This window comes from Phalaenopsis equestris, unplaced genomic scaffold (genome assembly GCF_001263595.1).
Source record: "Phalaenopsis equestris unplaced genomic scaffold, ASM126359v1 Scaffold234914, whole genome shotgun sequence".
Lineage (NCBI taxonomy): Eukaryota > Viridiplantae > Streptophyta > Magnoliopsida > Asparagales > Orchidaceae > Phalaenopsis > Phalaenopsis equestris.
The window spans coordinates 32771-53344 of record NW_018252812.1 but is presented as its reverse complement, the minus strand read 5'-3'; the positions used below and the strand labels follow the sequence as shown (position 1 = coordinate 53344).

At 34.6% G+C, this 20574-nt stretch overlaps 1 protein-coding gene across 1 annotated transcript in view; it reads left to right on the top strand.

Annotated features, from left to right (window-relative positions):
• Positions 1-769: 769 nt before the first annotated feature.
• Positions 770-20574, top strand: part of LOC110039034 (probable protein S-acyltransferase 19) — a 37177-nt gene continuing 17372 nt past the window's right edge. The window contains exons 1-3 of the mRNA XM_020743978.1: positions 770-1195; positions 10167-10280; positions 10347-10763. Of these exons, the coding sequence (XP_020599637.1) occupies positions 1151-1195; positions 10167-10280; positions 10347-10763 (576 nt within the window). The 5' untranslated portion in view covers positions 770-1150. The remainder of the gene's footprint in view (positions 1196-10166; positions 10281-10346; positions 10764-20574) is intronic.

Below are 20574 nucleotides of genomic sequence, written 5' to 3'. Positions count from 1 at the left end.
TGTATATATCTCACAAATCATAAGCATTATATAAATATTATTAGCTTTGTGTCCAACAATAATAATGTATAAATATGAATTGCAAGAATTGAATCTAAAACATAAATAATATGTAGGAAAAATAAAAATTATAAATGTAAGAATTATTTAAATAAACAAAATTACCTGTGCCAAGCCCGGCCCACTTAATGACCAAGTCTCATAGGTATAAATTTGCGATTGCAAGCTTTCAAAATGATAAATACTTTTTTTAAAAAAATCATTTTTCATTATATTTGTGAAATTTGAACAATTGATGCAACATATGAAAGAGCATAGTTTTCTTCAAAAAGTATTCTTATCCCAATCCTACTGTGATATGAGTGTTTAAATTAACTCATTTAAAGTATTACGATCGGCTTTGAAAAATATAAATGCCGTGTATTTACACACGACATTGCAGTTCTCCGTCTTGTCCACTCAGCATAAATAGGAACAATTACATATATAACACTCAAACACATTGCTATATACAAAACTACCACATAATTGTATCAATTTTTAAATTCCTGCCAAAGATCGATATGACAGACTTTTCTTTTAAGGACCATAAGTGACGGGCCAATCCAGCCCATTTAGCGAGCAGTTGTGGGGATGAAATTATAAATAGAAATCCGTCTCAGCTCAGCTCGGGTCCAAACACGGCCCGAGCCCATACCTAGCACAAACCTACTTAAAATGTTCAAAATTTGAACAAGCACACGAAGCTGATCCGCCCAATGGCTAGGCCAACTGGAAGAGATTAGCTTATACGCACAAATGTGCGTGAAAATGAGTGGAAATGAGAGACTATGGAGGCTTTTACTTCGAGTTCGAGACTGAAAACTCTCGAGTGAGAGTCCAAGGCGGGATCACTAGAATCGAAGCCTAACCCGTTGCTCTTTGCCTTCCAGAGCATTGGCTCTACTTCCCGCTGAAGTCGAGCCGAAGCAGAGATTCTAGGTTTTCAACCCAGATAAAACCAAAACCGTTTCTTTCTCTTCTCCTACTTTTGTCTCTTTGCTTAGCTGTTCATCCCCTGCTCACCTGATGCACTTCACCTTCTCCCTCTTTTCTCTGCCCCCTCTTCACTTTTTTCCCATCTTCTTGATGCCGTGATCTAACAGGAGTCATGGTGAGGAAACATGGTTGGCAGTTGCCTGCTCACACCTTTCAGGTAGTCTATTCTTTCGGAGCTCTCCGCGTGCCTTAGATGCCACCTCTGAACAGGGAGAGGCGTAGAATACAGGAAATTACTACGGTTTTTTTATGATTTTCAATTAGCACCTCTATCGCTGCTTTTGGTGGTTGTGCGGTTTTCTGAGGAAACACGTTCTTGCTTGATGTTTCTTTGCGTAGAATTTTCTGTTTATTCATTGATCTAACTTCTGTATTCTGCTGTTAATCTGACCGGTTGGAGTTAGACTGCGTAAGTAAAGTGAAACGAGCATTGATAAAGATCCGTTTTTTTTTTCTCTTTGGGTAGTTTCTATGTTTCCTTTTTTGAATATATTATGCATTGTGATCCCTTTATTATGAGCTTATTTGGCAAGCTTCTATTGCGGTGGGATGGGCTCCCTTTCAACTACTTGTACTGATTTCTTAAGGATATTCGATGCGTTTTCCTTTTGACGCGCTGCTTGATTCTTATTTGGATATCTATTGTTAGTAAACGTTTTCTAGCATTTAAAGAAAAAAATACTTTCGTGCAGTTGATTTTCTTTTACAGCGTAGGGGATCATAAATATTGCAATTTCCATTTTTCTGGGATTTCTTCAAAGTTTTTATATTTAATTCACTGCTTTTATTCTTAATGTCGAATTAATTTTGTTGCAATACGATCTTGCGTAGTTATTGCCATTTTGAACATTGTTATTTGCAGTTTTTTCTGGCTCGCCTACCTACTATTTTTGTTATGTTGCTTCATTCAGGAAACGCTTTATACTCCATGTAGCTGAAACTGGTGGGAAAAATGAATAATGAATTGATATGAAGCAAATTAGAATCACCTGTCTCCTTTATTTAATGCAATAATTGGGACAAATTGTCTGAGCAAGAAATATTACTTATATTAATTCATTATTCCTATCCTAAATCTCGTGTCTCCTGCTATTTTACTTTTGCTCACCATGTCATTCATTCTTAAAATATTTCTTATTTTAATAGCTCCATTGATTTTATTCTAGCTTTTCTTTTATAATTGTAATTTATTTTTTATTGCTCCAAACTTCTTCAGGATTCAGAGGAATAATTCTTTTCACTTGAAATTAAAAGGTTTCATGGATAACTTCCTTCAATTTTGGCTGTAAATGATTTTTGGTGATGAAATCTGGTTAACTAATGGACTTACTCATTTTTCATTCTCTCTTGTTTACTGCCTCATGGATGTACTCTATAGTAAACTCATTGAGAAGCTTTATTTTAATAGTTTTTGTTTTGTATGTTAGCCTTTTTCAAAGTTGATTTTCTTTATAAGATGTTAGTGTACTGTTCTGCAAGCTGCATCATTCTATTTTCTCATGATTGCACTTGTCACATACTTTCTAGATTTGTTTACTTACGTTGTCTTTTTATGAGGTTATCTTTTGTTGTGTCGTCTTTTATTCTTGCTGGTGCTTTCATTCCATTTGGGATGAGCAGAGACTTATTACTTAATTTGTCTTCAGTACAAATCTATCTAATGTAACATTTTTGAATTCAGGAGCTCAACTCATAATCTAACATTCATATTTCATATCTTTCAGAATAGCTTGGTTATTGGAAGCCTATATTATTGTTATCCACTTGATATGCTAAAGTGAAAGTAAGGGGTCATTTGTTTGATTGAGTTTTGAGTGTAAAGTAGACCATACATAGGATTGTGCTTCATCAGATTATGCTCCTCTCCTTTATCCTTCTGATCACCATTACCTTCTATCTCTATATATTTTGATACTCTTTAGAAGTAGCTGACTGAAAATCCTGAGTTCTGTTCATGTCTTTGTATATCTCCATTTCATATAATATCAAATTATTGCTCTTGATGAACTTCTAATTCTCTCAGAATTTGTATCCAAATTCATATAAATCATATTTAATGAATGTGCACTTGATAGATTTTAAGCAAGTTTACTTTTGTATCATGCCTCAATATGAATATATGTTAAACAACCAAATACCTTCAGGTTAGATTTACCTCATTATCACTCTAGGCTTTTTCAGGTGTCTTTATTCAAAGGTATTGACGAACCACAATTTATCAGATAAACTACAGTGTTCATTGCTAGTGTTCAGAACTCTTTTGGCAAGCCTATATGCAACCTTATACTCTTGGTACGCTGTCTCATTTTTTATCATGGTCTATTCCCGCGCTCATCTACACCATTCTGTTGATTTGTCCTTAGAATAGTGAATTCATGCTTGATCACCTTTGAATCACAATAAATTTTGGACCTTTGATCATGATATTCACCATCATTATCTGATCTGAGACATTTCAACCTCAAGTTTGTCTCATTTTTACCATAGTCTTCCACTTCATAAATAACTCAAATTTATCATATTTATGCTTTAAGAAGTGAACCCCTATCTTTCTGGTGTGTTCATCTATAAAAATGATAAAATAATGAGAATTTTCAATGGACTAAATTGGAGTAGGATCTCATACATCATTATGCACTAACTCTAGTGTCTTGGATTTCACCATTGACCCACTTATGGAGAAATTTTTTTTTTTGCTTTTCATATACACAGTTTTCACAAAAAATTAGATTTATAGATTTTAAACTCTGAAGCTTGCTCTTAAAAAATTGGGATTTTATATCTTTTTTGCTCATATGACCAAAGCTGTGGTGCCAATGCTCTGCATCAACTTTTTTTCCAACCACATTAATGGATTCTGTTATTTCATCGATCATGTAAAGAGTGTCTTCATTGTTGTTCAATGCCATTACTATTGCCCCTCTTGTCATTTTCAATAAATCACATGTAAAGGTAGTCACTTACCATGACTTTGTAAGTTGAAAAAGGTTTAACTTCACTGATCTTCTAGACTACTCAATTTAACCTATTCTCAACATCATCCTTTTCTACAATACTGTATGCCTTATTATCTTTCAAATATATTTTCTCTAGTTCACTTTGAGTGTAGTTTTTAAATACCTCTTTGTTGGGGCAAATATGAAAAGAGACACTTGCATCTACTATCCAAGATTCAATACTGTATAGGGATGAAACTAAGGAGTCATCTTGAATTTTGTTTGTGGAGATATTTGTAGAAAGATTTTTGTCTTGACTTCTAACACCAGTCTTCATCGGAACTTTATAATCCTTCTTGAAATGACATTTTTTTTTTCCGTAGTTCTAACATTTACTTATGTTATTTCTTCTTGAAATGACTTTCTCTTCTAGATTTGAATCTATCTCTGTCTGTATTCCTATTCAGATTGATTTCTTTGTTTTCAACATTCAATGCAGAATTTGAAGTTTCACTGCTCGTTTTTTTGCAAAATTTCTCATTCAATATTAATCCCATGATGTCATCAAAGTTTAACTTCATATTACTTGAAGAAGTTAGTCACCCCGCAACCAATCTATCCCAACTATTAGATAGTAAAGATAAAATTAAAAGTGCTCTGACATCGTTATCGAACTTGATGCCCACATAACACGAGTAAGTTAAAATTATTCAAACGTTCAGCCACTGAGTTACCTTCCACATCTTCTTGTTGAATAGCCCCTTCATTAGAAAATCTTTATGTGAAGTTGAATACTTCTCATACATCATTGTTAGTGTTACCATGAAATCTATTATAGTTTGAAAGCGATAAATGAGGAAAGTGAATGATATATCATTTGTTCTATAACACTTTCCATTCTTTTAGAGTTATAGATTCATTCATTCTGGTGATTTTTTCTAGTGGCATATATAATTTCTTTTGATACAACAAATATTTAACTTGCATTTTTCTGGAACATAAAGTTCGAGCCATTGAACTTCACTTTGTACATCGCTTTGGCGGCCATTACTCTCACTCGAATCAAAGATCTTCAGAAAACCTATCTCTGATATCATTTGTTGGGACGAAGAGACTGGATTCGATCGATTCACAATCAAATCACACTGCAGAAAAATGCACCTATTTGAGAGATCTAGAAATAAAACTGAACAAATTAGACAACCCAAGAAATCCAAAACACACAAGATTTAATGTGAAAAAATCTGAGAATGAAAAAAAATGATAGAGCCACACCACACAAAAAATTTCACTATGAAACGAGGAGAAATGTATAGATTACAACGCACTCAGAGTTCCTATCTGCAAGTCTGGAACTCACGATTGCACAAATCCAAAACATGATTGTCATGCTGCTCGTTTTGTACCGTTCTTTTTACACGCACTATCAAGAGATGCATTCCTTATATAGAAGTCGAGGATTTAAATCCCGATATGAAGAGAAACCCCTTTTGGTGCTTTAGCATCACTCTTGGACGTTGTCTTTTCTTGTGTTCTATTTGGAGTCATTCATCTAGGCGCTCGATCACCCGTCTTGAGCATTGAGTTTCCTTGAAATCTCTGTTTTCAAACCGGGAACGAATATGCCACGACGCAGCTTTGCCCGTTCTTAGGCGCTGCCTTTTCACGCCTTTGCTTATGTGGGCAAAGCTAGCGCGTCCGCCTTGGCACTGGGTTCTGCTACATGGCACTTCTCCAAGCCTAATTAGGCTCCACACACACAACCTTCAACAGAAATTTCTTTTCTTTCGATTCACTGTACTCTCCTTTGACCAGCTATGCTCGTCTTGCGACTTGCCAACTTTTTGGCAATAAAACTTTTTTTTACTTCATCTTGAGTCACTATTATTTCTATACTTAAGTTGACGAATTTTATAACACCTTGAGTTTGTTGGGATGATATCCAAATTATGGCATGTTGTAACTGTATTTAATAGAAAGTTGCATTATTTATTATTTTTATATTTCTTCATTATTGAGGATATTCCTCTTTATTGTTCCCTGCTCTTTCTGTATATAGGCATATATTTTCTTCCACTAAGGAGACAATTGAGTAAAGATGTTTCAAATCCTCTCTCCCGTTTGACACATCTATATTCACATTCTTCCTTATATGCATTCTAAGTTACTTAAAACATATGTCACATATCTCATATGATTATTATTCTTTTTCTTAGTAATATTGGCTGATATTTAGTAAATTTTAAATAAAAAATAATTCCATATCATATACGTAGTGTTTGTATTGGTCTACATAAGTCCTATCTATTCTGGTATTTTCTTCATTTTTTAACATTACCTCATTTCAATAGAAATCTTGTCAATGAGAACACCTCTGTTTACAGAAAGCGTTATGGTACCCTATGAATATCCTTTGTAATAATTTTTATAATGAATATAAAATGGGGATATACATAAATACCATAGATTTTTTATGTTAATATGTATCAAATTCCTAAATTTTTATATCCCATAAATGATACCACTTATATCAACTTGTTTAAAATAAAGTACACCTTTTCATGCATGTGTTTTGATTATTTTTGAACAATAAGGTGCTATTTAAATTTGTATAAAGATTTAGGCTGTAGATATGCAAATGTGTAAGAATTTGAGGCATTTATTTAAATCTCCTTTTAAAATTATATAAGCTTAATGTTTATCGTTGATGCAAACAAGTTATGGTTTGGGATCACCTTTGTCACTTAATATTTACTTGTAACACCAATCAATGTTTCATCATTGATTGATTTAATAAATTTAGCATAACTTTTCCTCACACATTTTTTCCTTAAAGTGCATTATATCAATTTTCATAGTACCCAATCGTATGCACTTCTTAATATCAATAAAGCTCATATGAAGATCTGTTTCTTCTCTCTTTATATTTTTTTCTATTAAATGCATAATGATGAAATCATGTTGATGATTGACCTTCTTGGCATAAACCTCAAATTACTTTTTGATATTGGCCTAATTTTTTATTGCTTATGTTACATCACTCTCTCTTAACTTTTATAACTCATAAGTTTGACTTTCTCATAATAATCGCAATCTTAAAAATTTTCTTTGTTCTTGAATGCTAGAACTAAAATAGTTCTCGTACAATCATTTGGTATCTGCTTTGTCTGCAATATTTTATTGAAAATATTTGTTAATGAAAGAAATCTAATATCACTTATAACTCTTCAAAGTTGATTAGATATGTGATTTAGACCCAAAGCCTTATCATCTTGAGAGTAAACTCTTCCACATTCTTTTGAATAAGTCTATAATATGCCACATTTTTCTATCTTTCTTTTTTTCATAGTAGTTTTCTTTTTTGCATTTTTTTTATTGAATAACTTCTCAAAGTGGCTTTTCTATCTTTTTTTCTTTAACTGTGATTCGTCTAATCTAATTAATTTTTGTGCATATCTTATCATTTTCTATTTTATCTACGTTTTTTTCACTTTGATTAACAAGTTATCTGTTATGTATAAATCCATGCATTTATTTTGCATATATCCATGGAAAAGGATGTTTTCATGCATAAAGGCCTACATGAGCTAATTTGTGTGTATGACCAGTAATTGGATTCTGCTTCTATTCATTTTTTTTACTTGATGATTAAAACTTCTGTGCTAATCACAGCTGAGATTCAAAAAACTAAGAAAGGTAGGAGAAAACCTGCCCACTAACAAGCAATCGTCTGTTTTCCCTCTTTTATTTTCTTCATCTTGATTTTCATAGTATTATCAGTGTTAATTAATTTTTCTAATTGTGACAATTCAATTATTCTGCTTATTTTATTCTGTAAGTTATTGTTAAATTTAATTCATAGTTAAAGTCTTAAACTAACAAGTTATTTCAGTTTTAAAAATTTTTCTTACTTTTATATTGTATATGGTGAATCAACACGAAAAATTAGCTGGATAAGTGATGGGGATGTGGTTAAGAGATAACAAGGATTGTAGAAGTGGAGGTGAAAGGCTGCGAAAATATGCTGATTAGTTTAGTATTTCTAGACAAATTCATGTCAGAAATTTTATGGCAATAGAAGGCTGGGTTTTATTTGATGGAAAATGGTGAGAATTTATCAATCCATGGTTTGATGGTGGTCATTCTAGGCTAATTGGATGTGCTGTTAGGAACTTGTGAATATCTATATGGATTGGTCATAGCCGGTAGACAATAAGAGTTAGGATTTTATAGGAGGGCTTTCACTCAGCTTTTAAGAGGATTGAAGTGGGCTATGAGGCTTTATGAGTGTATGGTGGGAATATGGCAGAATAAGAAATACGAGAAAAAAACGATATGTTAGGATTTGCAAACCTTAATTACGATTGATTAGCAAATCAATTCAATTGCTAGGCATAAGGTTTTGTAAGAGATTAACATTATTTTTATGGAATCAATTAATCAATCGGATTATTATTTGTGCATTTCATGCTATGGAAAAGGAAGAAAATTCATAATGAAATACACTAAAATTCTTATATGAAAATTCATCCATTGGCTATAATGTTACTCACGATCCCTGCCTTTTTTAAAATAAATAATATAAATTTAAAATTTTTGATCAACAATTTGATTGCTTCTTATGATTCCTTAAATTATGTTGATTGATGTGGTTCAAAATATATTTTTGCATTTAAATATTCTCTCTATACGTCATATAATTAAACTCTTATTTCATAAAGCAAATAAAATAAACTAAAATAAGGTGCAATTAATTGTCATGACCATGAAGTATTGAAATTGATCTAGTGAGAGGCATTTTTTCTTTTCCAACATCAACTCTGCTCTACTCGATGAAATATGCTTTACAAAGTTAGAAGGACAATACTCCATTCATTTATGTAGTTGGTGTTATTTTTGTAGCTTTATCTAGATTTAGTGGCATGATATATATAGCTATTGGGATGACAATTGATTTTAAGATGCCTTGCGAATGAAATATAAGATTTCATCTTCAAACAAAAGTGATTTGACGGATGAAAATTTTGATGAATGGTTCCAAGTTAGGGTTGCTTCTTGTAATGAAGGAGTGCCTGTTTGGATTGTTAACTTTCTTTCTCTTTTAATACGAAGGCTATGGGATTTGGGATCTTTTTTACTACTATTTAAGGGTCGTTGTAGTAAAACTGGGTGGTTTATTGTTTTTGAAGGCTAAGAGAAAATGTTGACCAGTTCGGGGTATATAGATATGTTTTCTTATGAAAGATTATGAAAGTGGAATGCTGGCTTTTTTTTTTATGGAAAAGGATGAGAATTTCAAGATCAATGATTTGATATGTTAGCTAACTAATAGCAGTGATTTTATGTTAATTGCATGCATGGTTAGAATGTTATATAATTTTCTATTGGGATTAGTTAACATCATGTAGACAACATGGGTTGGGATTTTGCAGAAGGTATATAAATTAGTTTTTGTAAAGTTGAAGTAGGTTTAGAGTCTTTATACTTTGTTAGGGTGTTGAGGATGTAGGGAATAAAATATAAGAAAGTAATATGTTAGCATTCGTGAATCTTCGTTGTAATTGATTTGTAAATCAATCCAAATGTTGACAATATTAACTCCTTACAGACTAAAGTTTTGCAGGAGATCTAAACTATTTTTTATTGAATCAACAAGCGTATAAGTTCATTGTTTATTATAGAAAATAACGGAAACTCACCACAAAATATAAAAAATCTGTTCTTGAAAAAATTTTCATAGGCTATAATGGTATCCCTTCAAGGTCTCTTATTTTTTGAAAACAAATAATACCAATCCAATTTAAAAATTCAATTAAATATTTAATTGCTTCTCTTGAGTTCTTAATTTGAGCTGGTTGATATAGTTCCAAAATAGGATTATATTGTTAAAATATGCTATCTAAATCTCACATAATTAACCTCTTGTTTCTTAAAGAAATTAAACTTAAAAAAAAACAAGGTATATTTAGTTATGATGATAATGGGTCATTGAAATTAATCTAGTGAGATGCTTCCCTGTTTGTCCTTCAATTTGTGTGAATGAGTCTTTTTGGCCCACCTTTTTTATGTTTTAATCATGTGCTTTTTATCGGACATCCTGTTCAAATTTTGTTTATATGTTCAGGCTCTTTTTAATGAACTATTTGGTTTTTATATGATTTCACAGTTCATTCAATTTCTTTTTCCTTATAGGTTATTGCTATCACAGTGTTCTTTCTCCTGGTTGTTGCATTCTATGCCTTCTTTGCACCTTTTTTGGGAAAGCAAGTCTTGGAGTATGTTGCAATTGGTGTTTACACCCCTGTGGTATGAGACTTGTAGAACTAACAAGTTTCCTTTTACTGTATTATTTTGCTGATTATGCTATTTCAGGTAATCGGAGTTTTTATTCTTTATGTCCGTTGTACTCGTATCAATCCGGCAGATCCAGGAATTATGGCAAAGTTTGATGGTGAAATCGTCAATGGGCCAAGCAATGATCGTAGGGTGCAAAGCATAAATTTACCAAATCATCTGGGAGTTAGTGCTACAGGATTACATTCTTCCCCAACTTCTTCTACTTGTAGAAGCCCATTTGATGGAAATCCTCATGACCAAGTTTCATCTGGAAGAGATCCAAATGTGAATATTCCAGTGGAACCTGCAACTAAAACTAAAAGACCAACATGGTGCTTCTTCTTTGGAGGATTTATCTGTGTGCTATTTGCGAAAGAAGATTGTCGCAGAGATGATGTCTCTGAGCAACAAGGGGGAGAGGATGCGTTGTTTTGCACATTGTGCAATGCTGAGGTATTGCATCCTTACTATATGAAGAATTCTGTTGAAATGCAACTTATTCCAGTAAAAGTTTTCCCAATACAAGTTCTCATTCATACATTTGAGTACATTTTAGCTTGCCAAATAACTTTGATATAATTCTAGAAAAACATTATTTTGTGGCAAATTTTGCGTTGGCTTGGGCCAGTCTAGATTTTCTATCCTTCCTCCAAAATGTTTTAATAGAAGCAGCTCGCTTGGCTGCATTCTTGGATTTTGAATTAAAATTTGTAATTTTTTATGACATGATTCTATTAGTATCAATATTTCAATAAGGATGCCATTTCCATTTCATGCAATCGAGCATGTTTCAAGCTTTTTAAGAAGTTATATTTGATGTGATATGTGGATTGTTCAAAAAATAATAAGGAAGAAAAAATAGTAGTATCTGGTAGCTGAATCATATATGAGATTCCTATTGAAAATATTCAAAGCATTTTATATTTTTCAAATATTGAAACCAATTAAGGTAATCTGTAATATGTCATTTTTCTAGTTAGTGTTTTTTCTTGTATAGTATTAAATTAATGTGCAAACATGCACGTAATATCTATTTTTATGCTTGTATTTATGATAATATTTTTCTTTATACTTGAGTGTGTATGCCTGTTGACCACATTTTTAGTGAGGTCTAGTTTTCTTCTTAGGGTTTAAGGTATAGCCTTATGATTCTTTCTTTGAAAATCTTAGAGTTTTAGAAATGGGACCCACCTCATTTTAGAAGTTCAAAGTTTTTCTTTACCCTTTTCTAGTTCCGCATGTGTGGTTCTTGACCTCTACCACTTAGGAGGTTAAAACCAACGTTAGGAAACTCAAAAGGAGTCTCCATAGGACCATTAAGCCCTAGGGTTGTCTTATGCACAATCTGCACATTCGTGCGCACAAACTTTGTAATTTGGACAGTCGATATGTTTAAATATTGCAATTCAGGTCACCTGCATCTTTATATATTGCATAATTAATTGAAACGTAAATAAAATTTTGAAACGATCGATCACAAACTTGAAATTTTAAGAAAAACTGAATTTGACGCGTTTTCGACCCGACTGTCGACGAGGTTGTCCGAACAACCCCGGATGACGAAACGGACTGCGTCGGCGCGTTTGGAAAGTCGAATTCAACTAAGAGGGACACCTATTTTGATGTAATTCCCTGCACGAGTGAATATTGTGCGAATTGCAAAATTTTAATATTAGACATTAAAAAAAAAGAAAAAAAAGAAAATTCATTTTCCTTAAATCCCTAAATCCCTAACCGGTCCGCCTCTCCTCGATCATGCCCTCTTCTTCCCATTCGAACCAAGCACAATCTCTCTTCTCCTTGCTCGGTCCAGCCGCACCCTCGCCCCTCTTCCCAATCGCACGCGAGCCCTAGGCTAGTGCTCCTCTTCTCTGCTTCGCGACACTTCAACCCAAGGTCCCCACCATCCTCCCCTTCCTCTGGTAAAGCTTCCACCTGCTCCACCTACCCTCGCCACGTTCTCTGCCCCGTCCATGTCGCCACTCACCCCATCCTTGTTGGCTCGGCTTACCGCCCAGGTAGGTGATGATATTCTTCCTCCTCCTGCTATAAATCCCCCACTTGTGGAAGGGTTTTAGGGTTGGCGGAAATTTTGGAGAGGGGGAGGTGCTGCCAAAATTTTGGATTGTTGTTGGACTCTCCTTGTCCGGTTCATCTTGTGTGTGCTTGAGATCTCCTGGAAATTTGTGAGTATAGCTCGGGTGAGGTAATCCTTTTTTTTTTCCATTGGTCGTTCAATGCTCTTGTTGGTTGCTTGGTGTGCAAGAGATAACTAGTTTTCCTTTTGGGTAAAGGTTTATGCAGTTCAAAATTTTGGAAGCCTTATTTATGAAGTTTTGAAATCATTGAAAACTTCATTTTGAAAAGTTTGAGATGTTTATGGTTTGGGTCTATGTGGCTCAGAAGCTTACAAGTTGTCCCTGTTTCTCTTTTAGTAGTTTGTTATGTTCGGACAAAGCATTGTCATTCGATGAGATCATCTCACTTGTTGCTTAGCATGTTTAAATGGTGGTCTCTTTGGAACTTTAGGGCAGCCTACACTCCTTACCTGCTCTCTATTTCACTGCTTTACTGATATACATGATTAAATGCATTGGAACCCCCATATTAGCATGCTTAGAAAGGGCACATAGTTGCTTGAGGATGTAGAAAAATGGGAAATCATTTTCTTTTATCTTCTTAAATTTGGTTTGACCTGCTTGGGTTATGAATGGGTTTTCTGTTTTCTTAACTCATGGTAGTGCTTAATACTTGTAGCTTTGGTGCTATATCTTTGTGAAAATCTGAAAGCTTAGGTTTTCTCTTTGTGAAAATCTCAAGGTTTTTGGCCTTTTTTTTTTTTTTGAGGAATCTGAAAATGCGGTGGTTCCGTTTTTGGGAGAAGTCTGAAAATTTTGGGCATTCGCGATGTTTGGAGCTTTACCTAATGAATGGCGGTTTGTATATGATAGCCTCTACCTCAAACTTGATGTAGACTTGAGCTGATTTACATACACTTCACTCAATTTATATACATTTACATCTCTAACACCTAGGTTGCATTTTTTGAGACAGATTTACATGCGTACCACTTGATATCTTGAGTATTTGCATATGTGCATATATGTTGCCTGAACTACAATCCATAAGCGCCATTTGTCTAAACCATATGATAATTTCTTAATGAATATGAAGATTGCTGTTTTAATATAATAATTTAACAGTAAAGTACTATTCTAAAATGTAATTTTGTTCATATAGTTATCCTTCATCAAACATGATACGCAGCCTCACATCTCATATAATGCTTATGCTGCCTTCATTATGTTATGGGAGTTTTGTGTTTGAATCATGAATAGAGCTTCCTGGATGAAATATATTTCTGGAATATATGAATTGCAACATACGTTCTTTCACTAATATGGGCCTTGGAAAAGTTGCTGTATCATTTACACCTACAATCAGATATAGGGAAACTGTTTGAACGAATCAGCACATTTAAGGTCCGGAATAATATGATGTGAATTCTTTTCTCAGTTTTGCTTGGAATAGTTAATGGCCAAGCTGGTTGAGCTGCCTCTGTTTTTTTCTATGGTGGTGTTTACATACATGCCACCTAATTGCTGGATGTTTACACTGCACATAAAACAAAAAATGGAGATTTACATGTACGCCACACAATTCTTTTGCATTCGCATATTTAACACACAAAATTCCGCTTTTACATATATACCACAAAAATTTTAAATGACTGTTTTCTGCTCTATGTTTGTGTCGATTTGAGAATATTTAGGGGGCTTTCATACACTCATTGGGGCACTTTAAGTGCTGATTTTTATAGGCTCTTATACATCAATTGGGACAATTTAAGTGCTGATTTTTAGAGGCTTTTACGCACATTTTGGGACTGATTTGATATTGTTTTGAAAGAATTTAAATGCCTTTAGGCTGATTCACTTGCGGTTTTGCCCCTTGCTTAGTTGATTTTCTTAGTAGTGGGTCGGCCAAAAAAATCCCTCATAAGTGTCCCTTAAATAAACCAATGAATTTTTTCTTAAAGCAATTTTGCCCCTTGCTTAGTTGAAAGAATTTAAGCACCTAAAAAATCCCTCATAAGTGTCACAAGTGATTCTCCATCGTATGTTTGTACGCCAAGATATTATCAAAATACACAATAAAATTTTTTATGAATATTCTTAAACTTGGTTCAACAACCGCATGAAGTGCTCGAAGCATTGAACAAGCTAAAGGGTGTGAATGTGCATTTGTACAATCTATCTCGAGCCCTGAAGTTTGCCTTTCACTCATCTCTTTATCTCATCCTGATCTAATGGTGATTACCAAGTAGTTTGATCTTGGAGAAGATGCTGGCTTCATGAAACTAATCTACCAAATCACCCAGCTGTGGAATGAGGAATCAATAATTAATATTATTTTTTTTCACAACCTACTATCAATACACATACTTCAAGAAATATCCTTTTTGGGCACAATTAGGGCTAAGATTGCGTATGGACTAGTAATCTCGCAGTTAAAGCCTCAAGCCATTAAGTCTGAAACACGTTTATGCAGCTCATATTCTACCGAACGCATTCGGTAGGTAGGTTGATTTGGGAGGGCAACCCTTGGAATGAAATCTATAGCATACCAGATTTCCTTTTGTGGTGCAATCCAGTAAGTACATTGTAGTTTAGGATACCTTGAAACTCTTTTAGTAGGGCTACGACTCACTTCCTTATTGGAGCACCAATGATAGTTCTGCTGATACTTATCTCGAGGCCCGTAGAAAAATGCCACACGACACTGTAATCTTATACTTTGTATAATCTCTTATTATTTCTAACTCATTCCAAGATAACAATATGATGCACTTTCCATTCTTGTTGAAGGATTATGTATTTTTTGTAGCCTCATAACTACTGCAACGTCATACTACTTAGAAGGACCTAACAGAATGTGACATATTCATATGTGCCATGTCACATTACACTTGCTCCTAAAATTTATATATGTTAGGGAATTTCGCTAAGCATCTCTTGTCACTATAATCTCATTCTTTTTCTTCAACCAACACAAGGAATAAGTTTGCATTTTCTCACCACTATCCACTCCGCCAGGCATCTCTTGTCACTGTTGTTGATACCGGAGTTATCCCAAAACACAATAAAAAATAGAAATATTATTGCTTAAATCTAAATGGTTACAATGAAACTTTTCAAAAATGTAAATAAATGGAAAACAACACTGGAGGGGTAGGATGCAGTGTTGGGTGTTGGCAGGATAGTAAGTGGGGGGCTGGTTGCATGTTGCGGGTATAGTTGGGGAGAGTTGACCATCAGCTCTGGAAGGCAAAACTAAGCACAGGCAGCAGCTGAAAGGAAGAGCGGCGACAATTGACTGGATGGTTGGTGGTAGTAGGCTGAGATGGCACAGAGGTGTTATAGCAGCTGGTAGAGCTGTTGTTTGGGTTGCGATAGCAACATTAAAGGGTGTTTGGGTTTGGCAGGAGGAAGGGCAGTGAGCGGCATGTGACAGAGGATGGGAAGATCGAGAAAAAACACCACCTCAAAGGGGATATAATTGGAGCACCACTCAACCTCGGATAGAACCCTAGAAATGGAAAAGGGGACTCCGACACCTGTCATAACATAAATCTCAAATAAAACTCACAAAACATAACTCTAATTCAGTAAACACACATATATAAAGAGATGGAATTGTGTGGGGGAGGGGGGGGGGGGGAGGGTGGGGGGGGGGGGGAACTTAAAAAGAAGGGGTAATCAATGGCCGGTAATTTGAACACCCCTAAGGAGGTCGGCCAGTCCACCTGGAGGCTAGATCGGAACAGGAACTGGCCTCTCCTTCAAGCCAATTCATCCACTCCTCCCAGCTCTGCGTCAGTTGTTCTTTCCTGAATTGAGTTTGAAGGATCTATTTTTTCTTTATCATCAGCTGAAAATTGATATTTCTCTTTCATATCCTCATTTTTTTCTATGCACCCATTATCACTACTCATATATTTTACTGCTCCCTTCTCAGTGAAAGAGATCACCCTTTTGTTTAGGTACTGTGTTCAAATTCGTATCACTTGAAGCACTTCATGATCGGGAGTGACTTAGGGGTACTGGTGCTCTCTACATTTTCTTTACCTTGGTCTGATTTCTCCTAGCGTGGGGCTGGCTTAAGCGCTCTACTGGTATGCCCTTGCTCTATTTGTAAGGTTTGGTGGTCCCTTGGTAACAATGTTATTTCTTAACCTTTAGCTTTATAAAACACCTCTCCACTGTGCTCCTCTCATTCCATCAACTCACATTTTAGTGTGATAAAAGAAAAAAAAAATAAAATAATGGAATTTTAATGGGATAGTGTTGGCTCGAAAGAAACAAGGTCTTGATGATCTCGTTTTAAGGAGATGAGTGTCTCATTCGAAGCAAATAGAGAAATTGATTGAAAGACCAAGGAGAAGAGTAAGTGATTCCTTAAGTAGGAGAAGGGGATGGAGGGAAAGAAGGGGCAGACAAACTTTTTAGGACCATCTTGAATGAACGTCGCCATTATTGAACGAAGACATCATTGTTAGTAATCGAACATTGATTATGGGAAGAGATGGGGACGTCTCTGTGTATGTGCGACACTATTATGTACGGGGATTTGTGTTGATCCAAGTAGGAATGATGAGGTTCTAAATAAAAATCATGATCAATGGTCGTGAGTAGGTGTCAATGCATAAGTAGGAACAAAGTGAGTGACGCAATGGATTAAACATTGAAACCATGCCATGCGACTCGAGGAAGGACCTTTGAAGCCTGGCAAGCTGGAATAGACATTGGTTTAGGGCATCATTTTTGAGAAAGGTGAAATCCTAACTTTAGTTTTTTTTATTATTTTGTTTATATGTTATTAATATTAATTGAGGAAATGTCAAAAGCTGAGTATAAACCATAGATTTTCGTAAAATTTTGAAGGAATGCTTGTGTGTTTTTCTTTAATAGAAAGAATTTTATTATGCATACTTTGTAATGCTAGGATTTCAGAAGAATGATTATTATACTTTAATTAATGATGTTTTATGAACCGTATAAAAATATTACTTTCTACACTTCTATCATAAACTTTAAAAGTTATTTAATTATAATAAATGTACCTCGAAGGATTTATTTTGTTCAAATGTATATTTATATAATTTTTATTTCATAATGTAAGAAATAAATTATAGTAAAAAATTTTATTTTTGAGATTTGATATTCGGTATAAGGTTATAATGGTTGAAGATTAAAATTTAAAATAAATAATAAATAAAGTATATTCTATTTTATAAAAGTTATGAAAGCATTGAAATTTTAGGGTAATTGGAAATAATTTTTGATAAATCAATTATTAGATTTTTTTAGAAGTCAAATATTAATTTTTCGTGAAAGAGAAATTTAATTATAACTCGATAAATATGTCAAGATAATTAAATAATTTTGTTAATTATAGTTTCATGAGTCTTAGATTCATATTTTGTGGTTTATAGGTTGATTAGTAATGAATTAAGCAGAAATGCTTAGGATTCAAAAGAGATTTGAGGTGAGTACTTTTGATCTATGGTAGTATTTTCTTTTTTGTGTACTAGTTTCATTTGTAGTTACTGATCCATATAAATCCACATATATTTTCTTTCTGTTTTATATGATCTTTTCCTTTTTGGTCACATTGTCATGAATGATTATCAGTAATTATTACCATGCATAATTTATGGATACATACACATATAATTGACTGAGATGAGCATTTAAATGATATAGACTATATAGCAAGGTTGCATGTCCATGTTGACTATAACGGAGTTCACCATTTATGGTACTAATGGGGAAACACTAAGATGCCCCTGCATGTAATTGAAAAAGAAAATATTAATATTGATGCACCTTAATTGAGCTAATTTTAGACGATGTTTTTGTGATGGTTATATATAAAATCGTTTTGATATGAAAATAATTTAATATGGCATAAGGAAGATTTTGAAATATCTTAATCAGTCAAATTCTTAAATATAAATTATCAAATGCTTATATACTAAATTATTAAAAGTTTAATTGGTATGCATATTATTTTCTTTTTATTGTGTTGTTGTAGTTTAGGAGTATGGGTATGCACTTCTTGTTGTAAGCTCATTTTATTTTATATTAACATTTTAGGTTTAATCATTTGATTAGAAAATGAGTAATAAAGAATGTAGTATCTATAGAAGACCTGGACAACTTGACTTAAAAGTAAATTTATCATTTGTTTAATTAAAATTTTAAATATGTTGGCTTGTTTCGATTTTTTTATCTTTGGACACTTGTAACTTCAATATTTGTTCATCACCATCAACTTTATGATTGATTGCCCTAGACAACAGCTAGGGAAGTCTTTGGTGTTGGTGCAATGAAAGTTAGTATCAATGGTCAAATTTTGAGATAGTGGTGGCTTGTGATCAGTGAGCTCTTCAGTCAGTGAATGAAGTAACATAGCCATGGTTGTAGAGATGGCATTTTGTACCATGCCACCAGACACTGGATGCTTCGTATGTCACCGACTTGTACGTCAAAGAAATTGTGAGATTTCACAGGATGCCCACGATAATCAATTTATGAAGGGATGTCAAATTTCTGAGCCACTTCTGGAGGAATGTGGAAAAAATTAGGCACTAAAATTCAATCCAGTTCCGCAACACACCTTTAGACAAACGATTAGACGAAGGTAGGAAATTGGAAGCTTGAAATCTGTTGAGATGCTTCGTTGGGAAGAAAATAAAGCAGTGAGATTTGATTCTCGCTTTGGCCTAGTTTGTGTTAAATAGATCTGTTAGTCAAACCTCGGGCCACACTTCATCTGAGGTCGTGTACAGACACAATCTGCTCACTCCATTGGAACTGGCATCGCTCTTGTTGACGTTAGAGATTTGTGAGGATGCTGAAGAACAGGTTCACAAAATTCAGATATTCCAGGAGGAATAGGTGCACATGATTCATAAATTTCAAGAAAAAGTTGGAAAAGAGATCATTAAACATGATTACAAGTACCAAGTACAGGCGAAGAGAACAAGGAAAAAGTGACATTTTAAGAAGGAGACTTAGTGTGGATTACGCTAAACAAAGAGAGATTCACATTTGTTGCATTCAAAAAATTCAATTCCAAAGCAGACGAACTTTAAGAATACTTCGAAAGTTGATTTATAATAGCTATAAGATTGACCTACCAGGAGACAACAATATTTCAACCACATTAAATGTCGTGGATCTGACGTAGTGTTACGAAGATCTAACGGATGAAGTCCATGCTCCCCAAACCTCAGGAGAATGACGCGGGTGCATGGTCCAGTTGGTCTAGCAGGACAAGGACTCAGTCTAGCGGGAGGTTGGACCCGCCGCCCCCTTCATGAAGCGAGAATTACTACCCAACTCTCCCCCCTCTTTTTATTCGTTTTCCCGCCTATTTATCTTCTATTAATACACATGCTTGTTGAGTTTAGGGTTTATTCTTGATTTGCTTTTAGATTCTGCATGTAGACTGCTTCCCTTGCTATGGCTTTATGAGTGGATAGGTGGTGCTCTGACTATATCTTGTTCCGATGTGGTGATTACCTCTGTCAATCCCTCCAACATACCCCCTCCTTTCTGTTTTACAGCCGCCGACCAACCCATCTTCCCCTTTCCCGCTTCCGATCTCCGCCAACCCCTTTCCCATCCTAATCTCTATGCATCGTCCATCCTCTCCCCTTCACCTACCTATTGTGCCGCCATAAACACCACCTCACCTTCCTGCTTCTTGCCGCCCCCACCCCGCCTCTCTGCCGAGCCGCTCTCAGCTTCCGCCCTTCCAGTGGGTTGCAGGTCCCCCCTTCAACACTATACCATGAAGGCTATCCCCCCTTGCCCTTTTACATCACCACTGAGCCTTTCCCTTACTTCTAGCACCCCCTACTTCTACCCTCTACCACTGCAGTCCTCAACCATGGTGCTGACACTGTTTTCGTTCCTAGATCATTTTACCCAGTTCTAGTCGAATATTAATGTTATTGTGTTTTCTATTTCCTTGTGATTCTTGATTGTAATCCGATTATTTTGAATAATAATGCTCGTCTCTGTTTTTTCGTTTTTGGATTAAATTCTGGTATCAGTAATTTTGCTTTTCTTGCTTTCCCACCATATGTATGCATGTCACCATGTTTCCTTCCCAACCTTCTAATTGTTTCGGACTTCTATCTTGACTCATCTTACTCTTTTCATATATATATATATATATATATATATATATA